The following is a 17,008-nucleotide window of genomic DNA, read 5'->3' as shown; positions in this document are numbered from 1 at the left end:
CAAGCCCCTGAGCAGAGGCCTCTCCATCACCCTCCCCCACACTCTGGTCCCTTACAGAAGAGGAACTGGAGTTCAGAGCAGCAGGGAAAGTCGACAGGCTCTTCAACTGATTTTGGAAGACCAGGCCGTCTTGGCTGTCCTGCTGGATGTGTGGGACTGAGTGCCCTTTGGGGGACAGAGGTGGTGTCTCAGAGCCCCCATGCCCACCCTGTACAAACTGACCAGAGAAGCTGCTACGAGTGTCCTTTCTGACAAGCCTGTCGCTGGGAAGTCACTCTGGGCATGCAGACAGCGTATAGTTAGGAATCCCCACTTTCTGTCTGAGTAGTGCAAGGACCCACACATAGCTCCTCCTAGCCCCTTGCAGTAGCCTAGGCTAGCCCCTGGGCCAGCAGATAACCATCAGCCCCCTCTACTGAGCAGAGCTGCTACCAATCAGCATCAACATCTCTCTGACAGCTTGGAGAGAAGCCACACACAGCCCCAGTGTTGTTGGGACCCAAACTGTGGCAGTCACATCTGTGGCCAGAGACAAAGGGCCTGTCCTCTTCCATGCTGTCCAGAATAGCCCCAGGATATGCACATGTAGGCGTAGGTGAGCTTACCCATGTGTCATTGAGGGCATGTGGAGGTGGAGCTCGAGCCTGTAGAGCTTTCCAGGTACAGGTCCAAGAGTGGGGGATGAGGTGGGGAGACACAGCTCTCACATCTGTCTGCATCTGCTTGTGTGCCTCCACCCAGCATCTCTACTGTCTCCTCCAGTAGAAACTAGACTTGCTTATGGGTAGAGGAAGTCAAAGACAGAGACTGAGACTCCTGATTCCATTCTGGCCCCAACACTTAGACAGGAGATGTGCTTGGAGGAACGTTGCATTCAAGGTCGTGATTATATGCCAAGTCTACCCCAAAGCCCCTCAAAAGAAACAAAAAAGCCTCTATATAGTTTTCTCCCCCAATTTCCTTCCTTGCAAGAGGATAGCCAACTGTGGGGTGGATGTCTCACTGATACTAAAATGCCTCTCTCTCTCAGTGGGTAGGGAGCTTGCCTTGCACACAGCAAGTCTAGATTTGATCTTTGGCATCCCATATAGTCCCTGGAGCACTGCCAGGAATGACCCCTGAGCACAGTGCCAGAAGGAACTCCTGAGCATTGCCAAATCTAGCCACAAAGCCAATAAAATAAAATGCCTCTCTCTGGAGGCCGGTGAGGTGGCACTAAAGGTAAGGTGTCTGCCTTGCAAGCGCTAGCCAATGAAGGACCGAGGTTCGATCCCCTTGCATCCCATATGGTTCCCCCAAGCCAGGGGCAGTTTCTGAGCACTTAGCCTGGAGTAACCCTTGAGCATCAAATGGGTGTGGCCTGAAAAGAAAAAAAAATGCCTCTCTCTGATTTGGGCTCTGGGCTTTCCCTCACTAGACACCCCTTCCAGCACCTCTGGGGATAGACACCTGGGTTTGCTCGGGGTCACATAGGTAGGTTTGGAGTCTGAGTTCTCAGAGACACACTGCTTTTATGCTTGAAATTCATACTGGCTTGCATAGTGGTTACCAGCATTCCCATTGTACAGAAAAGGAAATCGAGGCTCTGGAGAGGGGCCCAAAGTCATACCACAAGTAGCTTGGCTGGTGTCTGGGAAGAAGGCTCCCCAAAGTTTGAGAGTTTGGCCTGGTGCCTACCCCAAGACTCCAGTCCTTGAAGCTGCCAAACCTGCCTTATAAGCCCAAAGGCCGGGTGGCCAGCTTGGGTACTGGGCCGGACCTTGTAGGGAGACACACAGTGCTGCCAAATGCCAGCCCCAGGCCGACCTCCCTGTGTGGTTAAATTTAGCATCTCTGGGAGCTTGGAGGGGGCCTTGCCTGTCCTGGAGGCCTGCCCATTCCCTGAAGGGGGTCCTCAGAGGCCCCAGAAGGTCTGCTTGCCTACTCAGGGTCCTGTGGTCACAGAAGCTGCACTTCTGAAGCCAACTAATGCCATGTGCTCTGGGCCCGCTGCTCCCAGGGACACACCCAATGCCACAGCCCTCAGGACCCCGAGCCAACTTTCTGAGTGTGCAGGAAGGATCTCAGCAGGGATCTTCCAACAGGAACTGGCTTCCAGCATTGCTACCTTCCTTCCCAATTTGCTACGGATACTTCCTGCCAGGAGCATGTAGGCATCGGTGGACTCACCCGTGTGTTCATTCAACTCCTCCATTTTTTGCACTGCTTCCACTTGGTCCCCAACCACTTCCTGCCCTAGTGTTGGGAAATGCCTAGGCCTCAGCCTCATCCCTCAAACACTGACCCTTGCGGCTAAGCTTGCAGCTAAGCTGAAGAGCCTTCCCCGGGCCAGGTGGAGCTGCAGGTCGCCTGTCCTGATTCTTCTTTTTCCTTCTAATCAAACTGCAGTGAGGTATAACTTACATCCTATTAAATGTACCCATTTTAGGCCATTTGATGAGCTTTGATCGGTGTAACCACTTCTCTTGCCATCTCCAGCACTTTTTTTTTTCTTTCTGGGCCACACCCGGTGATGCTCAGAGGTTACTCCTGGCTTGGGGGGCCATATGGGACGCCGTGGGATCGAACTGCGTTCTGTTCTAGGTTAGCGTATGCAAGGCAAATGCCCTACTACTTGCACCACCGCTCCAGCCCCCATCTCTAGCACTTTTGCAGAAGATCCTCCTCTGAACCCGTCCCTTGCCAGACTTCACCCATCTGTGGACTTTGCCTTTGCTCATTTCACAGAGCTCCCTGGATCTGCTAACGGGACTGCATTCCTAAACTTTTCCGTTTGCTGAGTGGGATCCCACTGGATGGGCATATCACCTGGCTTCTTCCCCAGAAAGGCCACTGGGCAGGCTACTAGCACTGTACTGAAGAAAGCTGCTATGGGCCTTTGGCCTTGGGTCGCAGTATAGACATATCTTCTGTTTCATTTTTCTGGGTTCTCTCCTCTAGTTCTCCCAACTCTGCTCCTCATGACCCCTCTGGTCCCTGTGAGGGGTTTGTCAGAACAGTCCAAGCCTCTGGAGGGGCCAGGGCGGCCCTGGGCATCTTGGCAGCTGCTATCATGCAGCCAGTGAGAAGTGTGCCGAGGCTTGCCCCGGAATTCCCTCCTGAGCGAGTGGCTCTGAGGTAGGAAACCGCTGTTTACCTTGGCCGCCCCATCTTGGCCTGTGGGACTCCATGCTGTGTGCTGGACAAGGCCGGACTTAGGCGGGCTTGGCTGGGGTGGAGGGAAGCACGGCCGGCCCCGAGCTGGTACGACTACAGCTACTGCTGGCCTCCAAGGCCAGTCCTGCAGCCCCTCTTAGCCCTGCATCCTGCCTGACCACCAGGACCAAGACTATGAGATGTTCATCTCTAAAGGAGCCTCCATGTTCTTCAGGCCCAATGCAGGCAGCTGGCCAGGGCTTTTTGAGGATGAGCTACATTAAGCAGTTTTTTCCATCCCTGGCACCCAGAGGAAAATAGAAAGGCTGCTGGAGAGGAGTGGATGGATCTTGGGAGGTGCATTTGAGCTGGACTCAGAAGGGCAAGAAGGTGGTATCCAGGATTTGAGAAGTGGGGGGCATAGCAGGAGAGAAACCTCAGAAGATTCTGGGCTGGGGATTCTCTGTTGGTGTTTACAGCCCCTGCGAGCCCCGAATGGGCCCAGCCAGGAGTCCTAGAGCTGCCTCCTCAGTTCTCTTGGGTCAGGAATGTGCCCGAGTACTATTTTTTCTTTGTTTTTTTTGTTTTTGTTTTTGTTTTTAGGTGACACTGGGTGGCGCTCAGGGGTTACTCCTGGCTTTGTGCTCAAAAATTGCTCCTGGCAGGCTTGGGGGACCATATGGGATGCCAGGATTCAACTACCATCTGTCCTGGGTCAGCTGTGTGCAAGGCAAATAAATGCCCTACTCCTGTACTATCTCTCTGGTCCCATGCCTGAATACTTGAGGCACAAGCACAGATCCCAGCCCCATCCAGGTTGGGAGCAGCAGCCTCCAGTTTGACCTCTCTGAGTCTCGCCTCACAGGTATGGAGCAATGATGGCTGGTGGGTGATGTGGAAGCCCTATGTTCTACCCAAATTTCAGGTAGGCATGGCTGATACTTGAGCACTGTCCAGGGAATACAGTCCAGAAACTAGGAAAGCAGACACTGACGGCCACGTAGCCCTAGGCACTCAACGTTTATTTCTCTACCTGCAGATCAGTGGGTATGGACAGGGTCCTGCCCTACTGGGGATTCCCCACCCTTTCTCCAGCAGGAAAGACACCATCTTTGCAGCCCTTCTAGAACCTTCTATAGAGGGGAGGGGTCATGGAGCAGGAAGCCCATTTACTGCCCAGGCAAGGATGGGGGGCTTCCAGTTGTGGGGACTAGGCCTGGGATATGAATCTTGACTGACGAATAAAACAATCACGTGGTCACTCCCTTAGGCGGAAGAGTCACCAACTGCTTTCTTCTACACTCATTTTTACAAAAGGGGCAAAAGCAGAGTTAGGAGAACATTCCTGTTCCCCAAAGCTTTTTCCTGTCCTCTGACATGGATCACGTGATCACAGGTTCCCATGAGAGAAGGGCATGCCATAAGCCATCCTTCACAACTTCTGTTTGTCTCAGAGTGGGGTAGGAGCCTGGGAGAGGCCCCCAGTCCCTAAGATGAAGCATCACCTCCAGCTACTCAAACCTTTGTTGGCCTCTCATGAAGCAATAGGGGAGGCCTGGGGTCAGGGACCCACACACCTCACTCAAGTGCTAAGGGGTTCCGAGGGCAAACCCAAGCTCCATCCAGCAGGCAAAGACCAGGATCTCATCTGTTTAGGGCAGGGGGTTGCCCAGAGTTGAGGCAGGCAGGCTGCCTCCTGGGAAAGGGGCTTCATGCCTGCCTCCTTCCCCCATGACCCACTTTCTGACCCTCCCACCTCCCTGCACATATAAACAGGAACAGACGCGCGTGCTCTGAGCCGACTCTGTGGCAACAGTGTGGAGTGGAGCAGGCTGCTGGCCCTGACTGCACAGCTGGACCCAGATGTCCTGAGCACCCTGCGAGGAGGCCCTGAGAGAAGCTGGGGCGGCCCCTGGGAGTTCCTGTCAGGGCAGTGGCGCCAGTCACCGAGGAAATGGCTGGCTGTGGAGCAGGGGGTGAGCCCTGGAATGTGCTCTGGATCTGCAGGCTGAGTGGCCCTGTGCCTCGGTCGACTTCTGGGCCAGTGGCTTGTTCAGGGCTGCAGCTCCAGGGCCAGAGCTTCTGGGGCGAAGTCTCCCGGGCATCACAAACACAGGTGGATGGAAGTGAGACTCCAGACCAGAGACCTGCGTGTTGCCGTCCAGAGTTCAGTGTCGCCAGGTGAGTGAGCGGGCAAGCGCGGTGGGTGGGTGGAGCAGGGGCTGGGTGTATGTGGGTGCCCAGGCCGGCCCCGCTCACTTCTCCTTTTTCTCTGTGAGAGACCAGAGAATGTGTGTGAGAGGGTGTCCACTGGGCCCTGTCTACACTCCAGTTTCCGAATCACCTCAGTCCCAGGGGCCTAGCTGGGACTCCAACACATCCGCCTGGGGCTGGGATGCAGCCTTCCACCTTCCACGTCTCTTTTCCCACCCCAGCCAAGACAGCCCCAGGGTAGTGTCTGTTCTTGGTTTTGAGTTTGGGGAATTACTGCCCAGCATCATAAAGTTGGAATCCTGAGATGGCACAGACTGCAACTGTCTATCAAGGCTCCCTCCTGCCCCGGGTGATCGCACCACAGCCTCTCAGCCCTCCATCTCCACCCACACCACTGCCTCTATTCTGGCATCATGCTACTCCATCCCCACACTACCCCTCAGAATGATGCAGACATTTTTCCTTTCCCAGGACCACCCAGATCTAGCCACACCCCCCTCCCCTGGCCTCTCCAATCTCTTTTCCTTCCACTACAGCATACCCTGGCCTGTCTGACAGCTGCTCAGCCACACCTGAGCAGAGCCAGGAGGTGGGGTGATGCAAACTCCACCCCCAGTCTCCAGGGGCTGACCAGCATCCACAATTCTGCCCCATAAATCACAGGGAAGTAAGGAGCATCAGGCTCCAGCAAAACTTCCCTAAAAGGCCACCCAACTGGTGTGAGAATGCAGTAGGGTCCCTCTCACCACCACCCCCTCCCCACAGGCTTTAGGAGGCCCAAGGGATAGCCGCAATATAGGCCAGGGCAGTCTGAGCTCCCTGTGGGACACTGCACCCCACCTCAATAACAGGGCTACAGCACCACTCTGTATAGGCCACTCTGTATAGCAAGGCACCTCCCGAAGCTGAAGCCCCCAGATACAATTTGGGTCTCCCCAACAGAGTAGCTCTGTAGGAAGGTCATCTCACTGCCTTGAGTCAAGTTTTTTCTGACTCAGCCCAGGCCCTCCTGCACTTATACCTGTTCTGGAGATCTCAGTGCCCTAAGGATCACATTACATCCAGCCAGGGTCCTTCACCTCGAAGCCCTGCATTGCTCTGCCCTCACTGCCTCAACTCTCAGGAACCCCAGCTCCATAGGTCCCTTACTCGTCTTTCAAGCTTCTCTCTCCCCTTCCAAAATCAGTCCGAGCCCAGCCCCATTCTGCTAAGGTTCTTCAAATCCTACTTACGGAGCAAGTCTTGCCCTCAAAGGCTGAGTAAAGTTAGCCTCAGCAGAAATGTTCTCACTTTCAATTCTCCTCAGGAAAAAAGCCTTTCCTCTTCTCCCTAACTCGAAACCTAACCCTAACCTTTACCCAAACCCTAACATTAACACTAACCCTAATCCAACCTTAACCCTAAGCATAGCCATAACTCTAAGTGTAACCCTAACACTGAAATGAAACCTAACCCTAACCCTTACAAAAAAAAAAAAAATGAAAGAAAGAGAAAGAGAGAAAGGAAGGGATGGAGGTAGGGAGGGAGAGAGGAAAGGAAGGAAGGAAGGAAGGAAGGAAGGAAGGAAGGAAGGAAGGAAGGAAGGAAGGAAGGAAGGAAGGAAGGAAGGAAGGAAGGAAGGAAGGAAGGGAGGGAGGGAGGGAGGGAGGGAGGGGCGGAGGGAGGGAGGGAGGGAGGGAAGGGAGGAAGGGGGGAAGGAAGGAAGGAAGGAAGGAAGGAAGGAAGGAAGGAAGGAAGGAAAGAAGGAAAGAAGAAAGGAAGGAAGAAAGAAAGAAAGAAAGAAAGAAAGAAAGAAAGAAAGAAAGAAAGAAGAAAGAAAGAAAGAAAGAAAGAAAGAAGGAAAGAAAGAAAGAAGGAAAGAAGGAAAGAAGGAAAGAAAGAATGAGGATCCGCCCTTCTTGACCACAGGAGCTTGAGGACAGAGTTGGCCCAAGCTGTCTATCTGGAGCCAGGGCTGGACCTGTGGGCAAGATCGTATGTGCTTCTCCTGACCCTTAGCCCTACTTTCTCCAGAGCTGTGAAGACTCCAGGTGCTCAAGGAAGATGTTTCAGAAGAGACCTGTGTCCAAGACCTCCTCGTTTCCTAGGGTTGTCCATAAAGACTGGAGAGGAAACCATGTGGGGGACAGAATACCTCATCCTACCCAGGCACTCCTCTAGGCCTGGCTTTCTAGGTTTGTTTGTTTGTTTGTTTGTTTGTTTTTGAGTCACACCTGGTAATGCTAAGGGCTTTCTTCTGGCTCTGCACTCAGAATCACTTCCAGCTGTTCTCAGGGGACCATATGGGATAGTGGGATTGAACCAGGGTCAGCTGTGTACAAAGCAAATGCTCTACCCACTGTGCTACCACTTTGGCCCCTCAGGGCTGGCTCTGACTAGCACTCACCTTTACCCTCAGGGGAGCCCTCTCAATGGACCCAGGGTGGGCAGCTACTCTCAGAAGGGGCCAATTTGTTGGGGCTTTTGGATAAGATAAAGTCTGAGTTCCAGAGAATTGAGCAGCGTGGGAGATGGGGGCCGATTAATAGCCTTGGCTCTGGAATGACAGGCACGTGCTCTATTTATAGCCCCCACCACAGGCACCTCCCTTGGGATAGGGAGACATTCCTGCCAGAGGTGACCCTCAAGGACCCAGACGTCTAAGCACAGGCCTTGGCTGTTATTGGGCTGAAGCTAGGTCCCTGCATGGGCATCTGGTCACAGGAGAAGGGCCACGACATTGGGCTCAGATTCCAGGACTTGGCTGGGGCTCGCCCCCGCTTCTTTTCCTCTCTAGAGTAAGATGCCCAATGAGCCTTTGGAAGATTCTAGAACTAGAACAGCCTCCTTGCTGAGGGTCCCTCTGAAGGTGGGCAGATGAGTGCCAGCCCAGGCATACCCCTCTCCACCTCAGCCCTGCTCTTGTATCCTCTGTCTTGGGGGAAAGAGACACTGAACCCCGGGTTCTGGTACAGATGCAGAGACTTGCCTTCTGCCCACTCACGCATCAGTGCCACAGAAGCCAGCCCTGTGGGTGGCCATGGCCACTCTACTCCGGGGCACTACCTGTGGATGCCCAAATGAAGCTGGCCAGAGGAGGACCCAGTAGGGATGAGTGGATGGAGCCCCCCCACAGTTCTCCCCTGTACACTCCAGTCACACCACCAGAGGGGGACCTGAGCCTCTAGGGATCCAAGACCCCACTTCCAAGGAGAGATAGAGGAGAAGCAGCAGGAAGGTCTGGGTGCCTCTCACCGTCCAGGTGGTTCCGGGACAGGTACTTGAAGGCCTCATCAAGCAGAATGACAGGCAGAGAAATCTGGAGCACCACCACCCACTGGTAGCCACTCAGAGGGGTCACCTGAAAAATGAGCTGTGGAGAAGTCTGGTTAAAGGAAGGGCCACCGGTAACCCTGCAGTTCCTGACTCCATCCACCCCAGCTGCAATGGGTTCTGAAGTCCTGTGGGCATATCCGTCCTGTTTGAAGCAGGAGAAATGGCACAGGAGGGAGGGGGGTCTTTTGCTGCACTTCTAGGGAAGACTCTCCCTCTCTGGTTCCCCCTCCATGGGATGCTTGAAGCAGGGAACCCACTTGGAGCTCAGTGGTCAGTGGGGAACTGCCCTAAGTGTCCTAACTCCTACTCCCTGGCCTCTGGATGATTTGGGGATGTTTTGTTTTGTTTTGGGGCCACATCTGGTAATGCTCAAGGGTTACTCCTGGCTCTGTACTCAGGAATTATTCCTGGCAGGCTCAGAGCAGGGGAACCATATGGGATGCTGGGGATCAAACTCAGGTCAGTCATGTGCAAGGCAAATACTCTACTTGCTGTACTAATGCCCCAATCACCTGCCAGGTGGGTTGCTTCTAGCGCCCAGCTGAGGCAGGTTAGGGCAGCAGGAGATGCCCCAGGAGTTGGAGGAAGGAGGGGCAGGCAACTCACAGGCAGGGGTGGCACCAGCAGGATGAGGAAGTGCAGGGCCATCGACATGGCCACGGCTGCCAGCAGCCAGGGGTTCAGCCAGGGCGGCATCCGCAGTAGGGACTGGTTCTCCGAGACGCTGCCAAGGGTACAGGGTGAGGGGTGACAGGACCCAGATCTGGGCTTCCCTCACCAGACTGATGGCTGGAGTCCTTTGGGGGCCAGTGCATGGGCTGGAATGTCACTACTGTCTGCAGAGGCCTGTTCTAAGACTGGAACCCCTTTCCTCTGCCCCTGACCCAAGACCCCAGCCCTCTATCTCTTCAGACATTGCTTTAGTCCTATTTGTCATTTAGATCCCAATTCTGGTCTGACAGATTCTCAGAACCCTTTCTGGATTCTCTGACTCTCAGACCCCCAAAACCCACCTCGAGTCCCCAACCTTACAGTTAATTCTGGACTCCTAGTCCCTGAGACTCCAATCCTGAACTTTTCTGACCCTAACTCTGGGCCCAACCTAACACTGAGTCCCCAATCTTTGTTTTGGTCTTGCGGGTCACACCTGGCACTGAATACCCAATCTTTGTTTTGGTCTTGCGGGTCACACCTGGCAGTGTCCAGGGGTTACTTGTGGCTCTATGCTTTTGGGGGTGCACTGAAGCTGTGCTGGTCATGTGCATGACAAGTGCAGCTACATTATCTCTCAAAAACTAACGCCCAATGTTAAGCCTCATTCGGGCTCTTGGCTTGTGGCCCCATGCAGCTCACCTGTTGAGAGCATTGCACATTTCAATGGTCACCAGCACAGATAAGGCCATGGTAGTGGGGTAGCGGGACTCGAAGACTTCGCAGTCAATGCCGTCAAAGAGTGGGTTGTCACTGGAGCACTTCAGGAAGTTCCTCTAGGACAGGGACGGGGTGAGTGGTCAGGGGTGGCATGGGGATGTCTTGGTCTGCCCTCAATCCACATCTCAGGACTCAGTGCCATTAGTAAGCAAAAGCTGCCTTGAAAAAGACCCAGGGCAGGGTGCAGTTGGGTGCACTGAGCCAGACCAGGAGGAGAGGCAGACTAGTCTAGCATGGGCCTGGGATTAGGGGGAGACAGCAGGGGTCCTGGGTTGGGCCACAGATCTAAGACTTTGCCCAGAAGCATAGACTAGGTGATGGGTAGGGGCTGGCTAAAAATCTGAGGTGCAGGAGAAAGGGTACTGATGAGCCAAAAGCATCAAGTAAATGTGAAAACCAGTAATGTTAGAGTAAAATTCCCCATTGACGGGTATACAGTGAAAGACCTATTTCTGGGTAGAAAATACAGATCCAAGGGCCAGACAGATAGTACAGCAAGTAGGGCGTTGTTTGCCTTACATGCTGCAGACCCAGGTTCAATCCCAGTCATCCTATATAGTCCTCTGAGCTCACCAGGAGTGATTTATGAATGCAGAGCCAGGAGTAACTGTTAGGTGTGGTCCAAAACAAAAATAAACAGAAGGTTCCAGGGGCTGGAGTGATAGCACAGCGGTAGGGCGTTTGCCTTGCACGCAGCTAACCCAGGAAGAACCGCGGTTCAATCTCTGGCGTCACATATGGTCCTCCAAGCCAGGAGCAATTTCTGAGCACAGAGCCAGGAGTATCCCCTGAGCATCACTGGGTGTGGCCCAAAAACAAAAACAAAAAAAGAAGGCTCCATTCAGGGCAAGGAAGCTGGCTCAAAGGTTTGGGGCACGGGGCGGGAGAGATAGCATGGAGGTAAGGCGTTTGCCTTGCATGCAGAAGGTCGGTGGTTCGAATCCCAGCATCCCATATGGCCCCTGAGCTTGCCAGGAGCAACAGCTGAGCATAGAGTCAGGAGTAACACCTGAGCACTGCTGGGTGTGACCCGAAAACCAAAAAAGAAAAAACAAAAGTCTGGGTACAAGCTTTGCACGTGGGACTCACAGGCTCATTTCCAGCTCTGTGTGCCTCACCAAGCACCAAGCCAGGAGTAGCCTCTACATAGAATAAGGTTTGTGTCTCCCCTTCCCCCAACAAATCCGACGATTTCTGCCACTGAAACCACCAGACCAACTTTTACTTATGACAGGCTAATGAATTGCCAGATGCTGGCTGACTAGCAAGCTTCTTCCAAAAGCAGCAAGTTCTAGGAGCCCCATAAAGAAAGCAGGCCTTCACTGGAGCCCCAGGGGAATTTTCTTCTACTTATAAACCCAGCTTCAAGATTCCACTGAGATAGGCTGCAGCCCACAACACTCTTGTGCAGTGTGCATACAGGAGGGACCCTAACTGTTACACAGCTGTCTTCCAGCAGTATAAATTTGTCTTCTCACTCTATCCGAAACACAGAGATATTTTCAGCTTAGGGTATAGAAACTGGGGCTGCATCTGTGAAAATGACCCTCGCTGAAAAGTGAAAAAACTCCCGGCTTTCTGACCTGCCCTGATCCAGTCTGGACTTTTTCTTCATGCAGATACGCAGGAGTCTCCACCATAACCACAAGGGGTCGCTACCATTCCCCATTTCTCTCCCAGAGTGCAACAAATCACAAAGCATAACAGCCTGGATTTCACGCATTGGAGGGTGGTGTGGTGTATTTTTTTGATGGGGTGGTAGCGGGTGAGGGGATGGGGCACATCCTGGCTTGCTCCTGGCTTAGGAACCAGTCCTAAAAGGCTTGGGGGAATCCTATGTGGTAAGGGATCAAGCCCCACTTGACTGCATGCAAGGCCAGTGCCCTTCCTGCTATATATTCCGGTCCCTGGATTTTATGCATCTGAGGCCAGAGCCCTACCCACTGTGTAATCTTCCCTGCCCAACTATCACTGGAACTGGAATTATTTGGTTCTCTGATACAGATAAGACACTTCGTGGCAGGGGTGCCCCTTGGTCTTCACCCTCTCCTCCAAGACTAGCTAATCAGGAGTGTTCTCCCTCATCTCTGGAGCTACTGTATCTAGGTTTCCTTAGGTGGTGAATTTGTGTGTGGAAGAGGAGAGGGTTAGTCATCAGCCACATGGACCTCTGGATCCCTTTTCCACTGGGCCTCCAATTGTAATTGCAATTGTGAGTTCCACCATCTTCTAAACAAATCATCGCTTACCAGCTGATAGAAGGTGATATGAGGTCCTCCTGCATCATACAGAAACCACCAGGTGGCGGCACCCACCGTGGCCAGGCCGACATACACTGCAGGGATAGCAAGGGGGGTCCAGACTGTAACACAGCTTCCTTTCCTCTTCCCCTTCCCCAAGGTTCCATAAACTTCTCTCAAGATGCCACCTCTTCCTCTATCAACCTCACGGTTTGTTGCCATATATACCTCAACCCAGTGCTGAGCCCCGAGGGGCAGCTAGCACCAGTCACGTCCCTGGCCACTGTGATTGGCCAGGAGATAAGGAAGTAACCCAATCTGAGCTGAGAACAGGCCTGAGACTTCTATCATGCTACAGAAAGAGCAATATGAAAAGCTCTTTTTGCTGAGTTTGATTATGAAATAGAGTGAGCCTGAGATCTGGAGTTGCAACAATCACTCAGCCACCCATAATGCTCAGGAAGCATTTAATTGAGAGTGAAGTTGAAGCTTCAAAGCCCAAATATGCCAGTGACACTGTCTGAGGTCCACACCTAACCACATCTGAGGCACAGTCTTTGAAGGGATACAAGATCCAAATTTACTTGGGCATAACCTTCAGAACCATATGGCCTGTAATTTGCAAGCCTTAGGAATCTCCTGGAAGTCTACACAGAGTTGAGCTCCTTGCTAACCTCCAATAGCCAAATATCGGAAGAAGAGCCAGCCACTGATGAGGGCCTCACGAGGGTTCCGGGGTAGCTTCTCCATGATGTCCAGGTCTGGTGGGTTGAAGCCCAGGGCTGTGGCTGGTAAACCATCTGTCACCAGGTTCACCCAGAGGAGCTGCACAGGGATCAAGGCTTCGGGCAGACCCAGAATTGCCGTGAGGAAAATGCTGAAACCAGAGTCATGGGTTCTAGCTCACAGAAAATAAGACCAGCTCCTCTTGCCTATACCCCAGCGCTGGAGTGATCCTGCTTTCTCTGCAGCAGCCTCTGACGTTGACATGGGTCATGAGAGGTCTGTGTATGAGTGTTCCACCTAAGGCCACCCTGTCCCCTCCTAGTATCCTCCCAGCCCTGGAGACCAGACACAGTTGATCTCCTGACTTTTTCACATGTATGGAAATGGGTCCTCTTGAGGGGATGCACACATGTGTAAGGACAGTACCTGTGCAAGCACATACACCTTTGCTGTGTGCAGAAACCTTGCAGAGGCCAGAGAAGCCCATAAATGCAAGCCAACATCTATATGTCTGCTACTTGTATGAGGCAGAATTCACAAGTCTGGGCAAAAGTGCAGGTGAGCTGAGTCCAGCAAGAAATAGACACAAACACACTGTACTCAGACCAACAAGCATACATGGGCACATACCCCTCTCAGGCACATGCCCATGTATGCACAGGCATATAAACACAGGCAACTTCCCTGTCCAGAGGTGAGCCTAGAGCGCCCATCTTGCACCATTCTGAAATCAGAAAGGTTATACACAGAGGGGAAATAAGGGAAACTTCAAGTTTGGAGTATACCACATGTTCCGGCTCAGGACAAGGTATGTGTCCCTTTATCCTGGAGGAACAGACAATTTCCCTGGGCAGAGAGCTGCAATCAGGAACACGGGGCCTCACCAGACAACCTCGCCAACATTGGACGAGATGAGGTAGCGGATGAACTGCTTCATGTTGCTATAGATCGCCCGGCCCTCCTCCACGGCAGCCACGATGGAGGCAAAGTTGTCATCTGAGAGCACCATCTCTGCTGCCGACTTGGCCACGGCTGTGCCAGAGCCCATGGCAATGCCGATCTCTGCTTTCTTCAGGGCAGGGGCATCGTTCACCCCATCTCCAGTCTGCGGAGTGAAGGAGGTTAGTGTCTCAGAAACTTCCCCTTCCACATCTCCAACTCCTCTAAGCTTAGCCTATCCCGAAGTTGAGTATGTTCCTAAGGCAACAGATAATCAAAAGGAGAGCTCAGAACCAAACAGCTCAGTAAATCTACAGACAATTATTTCAGATACACCACTATGAGATATATGTTGTAACAAATAATATAAGTAATTATTTATGCCTGATAAGAGAGCAAGTTTGCAGGGCAGGGGGAATACTGGGGACATCAGTGGAGAGAAGACCACACTGGATTGGTATTAGAAAATTGAATTGTGAACAATGAAAACAACTGTATTATAAACTTTATAAATCACAGTGTTTAACAGGATGATCTTCCTTATCTATGTATATAGAATAACTGGATAAAGAAATGTAATGTGGGGCTGGAGAGATAGCATGGAGGTAAAGCATTTGCCTTGCATGCAGAAGGTCGGTGGTTCGAATCCCAGCATCCCACATGGTCCCGAGTCTGCCAGGAGCGATTTCTGAGCATAGAGCCAGGAGTAACCCTTGAGCATTGTCGGGTGTGACCCAAAAACAAAAAACAAAAAAACAAAACAAAACAAAACAAAAAGAAATGTAATGTAATAAAGGAGGATGCCTAGATCATTCTTGACCCCCGAGTTTAGGGATGAGAAGGACAGAGGAGGGAGAGTAAGGAGGGAAAGAAATTAGTGCTTTGGTTATATTGGTGTGGGAGAGTAGTCTAAGTATAAATACAAAGCACAGATTCAACACACTGAAATTTAAGCTGCAACCACCAAACTTCGAAATGTGCCTATCAAGATGACAGGCAGGAGGTAAAGGGTTAAGGACTGTTAGTTTACACTGCCTTTGCCCAGCTTCCTTTTTCTTTTCACCAAGTCCTTTCACTTGTAAAAGCCCACCTGGATCTCACTCAAACCTCCCCTCCTGGTTGGTTAATAAAGAGATTTTGGTTTGGCTTGTCAGCGAGGAGAGAGACCATAAGGTGAGAAGTCACCTGACTCCATCATTCTCTCCTGACTGGCTTGATTTATTAATTCACACTCTACCCTGCTTCAAACCCATTCCCCTGGGGTTAGAAATACGGTGCCGGAGTGATTTCAAACCAGGTGATTTCACCTGAACAAGGAGTGACCCAAGGACCCAAGAAGACCCCAACAGTGGTGAGTGACTTGACCCTCTGGTGGATAATCAACATAACAGCCCCTTCGAACTGGACTGAATGTGCCTTGACTTTCACTGGAACATCAATGCACATGCCCCCCTTTCTGAACACCTTCATGTTGTTCTGATCCGTCTATCTGCATTTCTTGCTCTGGACTGTACATGCCAGTCATCTCCCTAGATATTCTCCAGCACACTGCCCCAAGAGGGGAAGGGTGCCTTCCAACTGGTAATGAGTTCTCCATCTAAAGGCCAATGCCCAGTGAATTCATTGGGGGGGGGGGCGGGTTGGGCTGCACCTGGCGACGCTCAGGGATTACTCCTGGCTATCTGCTCAGAAATAGCCACTGGCAGGCACAGGGGACCATGTGGGATGCCGGGATTCGAACCAACCACCTTAGGTCCTGGATCAGCTGCTTGCAAGGCAAACACCGCTGTGCTATCTCTCCGGCCCCTGAATTCATTATTTTTAAAAAACAAAACTTTTAAATATTGTGCACAGAAATAAAGTCGATTTTTCTAATCCATTTTGCCACTCACTGCCTCTTAATTGGTGCATTTTGTCCTTTGGCATTTTTTTTCACTGTTTGCATGTAAATGAAGTTTCCCAGCACCATTTGTTAAAAAGGCTTTCTTTACTTCACTTCAAACGTCTTTCTTTTTTGTCTAAGATTTACTGTTCATATGTTCAAGCATATTTCTCTGGACTATATTTTGTTCCATTGATTTTAGACATTGTCCTTATTGTTACAACTTTATAGTACAATTAGAAATTTTGGAGCTATAGGCCTCTTATCTTGTTTCTTAGGATATATTTTTGGGAGTATTACTACATATAAATTTTATCATTGTTTGATTATTATTATTATTATTATTTTTGGTTTTTGGGTCACACCCGGCAGCGCTCAGGGGTTACTCCTGGCTCCATGCTCAGAAATCAGCCCTGGCAGGCACAGGGGACCATATGGGATGCCGGGATTCGAACCACCGTCCTTCTGCATAAAAGGCAAATGCCTTATCTCCATGCTATCTCTCCAGCCCCTTGATTATGTATTAAAAACTGTCATGAGTATTTTTATAATGACTGTATTAAATCTGTATAAAGATTTGGTAAGAATACCGTTTCGACATATGGATCCTTCCAATTCATGAATGGGGGTTAGGTTTCCATTTACATATGTCCACTTTAATTTTCATTTGGTAATGTTTTAAATTTTTATTTGTGTAACTCTCATTTCTTTGTTTAAATTGAATCCCTTGGACTTGAATATCTGAGGCACAATTGTAAATGAAATTATGTTTTTAAATTTATTTTTTTAAATTTATTTTTATTGTGCACATATATGAAAGCAAAAAAAAAAAAAATAAAGGCAATGCCCACTGCCTTTCTTCTATCAAAGGTGCTTTGTACAAAGACCTCGCCCACCCCCAGCCCCACCCAGGAACAACTTATAGAGTCATTGATGGGGTAGAGGCTAAAGAGACAGTTCCATTGGAGGTGAGAGGGTACTCCCACCCAAATTCTGGCTCAGGTACTGGTGCCAGTTGTGAAATCATCCCATGTGCCATATTTCCAACCCCAGGTGAATGGGTCTGAAGTAGGGTAGCTGCAAAGAATTAATAAACCAAGCCAGTTAAGAGATACTCATGGAGTCA

The 17,008-nt window shown here is 51.1% G+C and overlaps 1 protein-coding gene across 1 annotated transcript in view; it reads right to left on the bottom strand.

The window, feature by feature from the left end:
* Positions 1 to 4,138: 4,138 nt before the first annotated feature.
* ATP2A3 (ATPase sarcoplasmic/endoplasmic reticulum Ca2+ transporting 3) overlaps positions 4,139 to 17,008 on the bottom strand; it is a 37,830-nt gene continuing 24,960 nt past the window's right edge. Inside the window, exons 15-21 of the mRNA XM_049782161.1 lie at positions 13,946 to 14,166; positions 13,010 to 13,212; positions 12,345 to 12,430; positions 10,018 to 10,151; positions 9,271 to 9,388; positions 8,584 to 8,701; positions 4,139 to 5,407 (exon numbers count right to left, since the gene is read on the bottom strand). Coding sequence (XP_049638118.1) covers positions 5,391 to 5,407; positions 8,584 to 8,701; positions 9,271 to 9,388; positions 10,018 to 10,151; positions 12,345 to 12,430; positions 13,010 to 13,212; positions 13,946 to 14,166 — 897 coding nt within the window. The 3' untranslated portion in view covers positions 4,139 to 5,390. The remainder of the gene's footprint in view (positions 5,408 to 8,583; positions 8,702 to 9,270; positions 9,389 to 10,017; positions 10,152 to 12,344; positions 12,431 to 13,009; positions 13,213 to 13,945; positions 14,167 to 17,008) is intronic.

This window comes from Suncus etruscus, chromosome 1, assembly GCF_024139225.1.
Source record: "Suncus etruscus isolate mSunEtr1 chromosome 1, mSunEtr1.pri.cur, whole genome shotgun sequence".
NCBI lineage: Eukaryota > Metazoa > Chordata > Mammalia > Eulipotyphla > Soricidae > Suncus > Suncus etruscus.
This window is presented reverse-complemented; position numbering and strand designations above follow the sequence as displayed.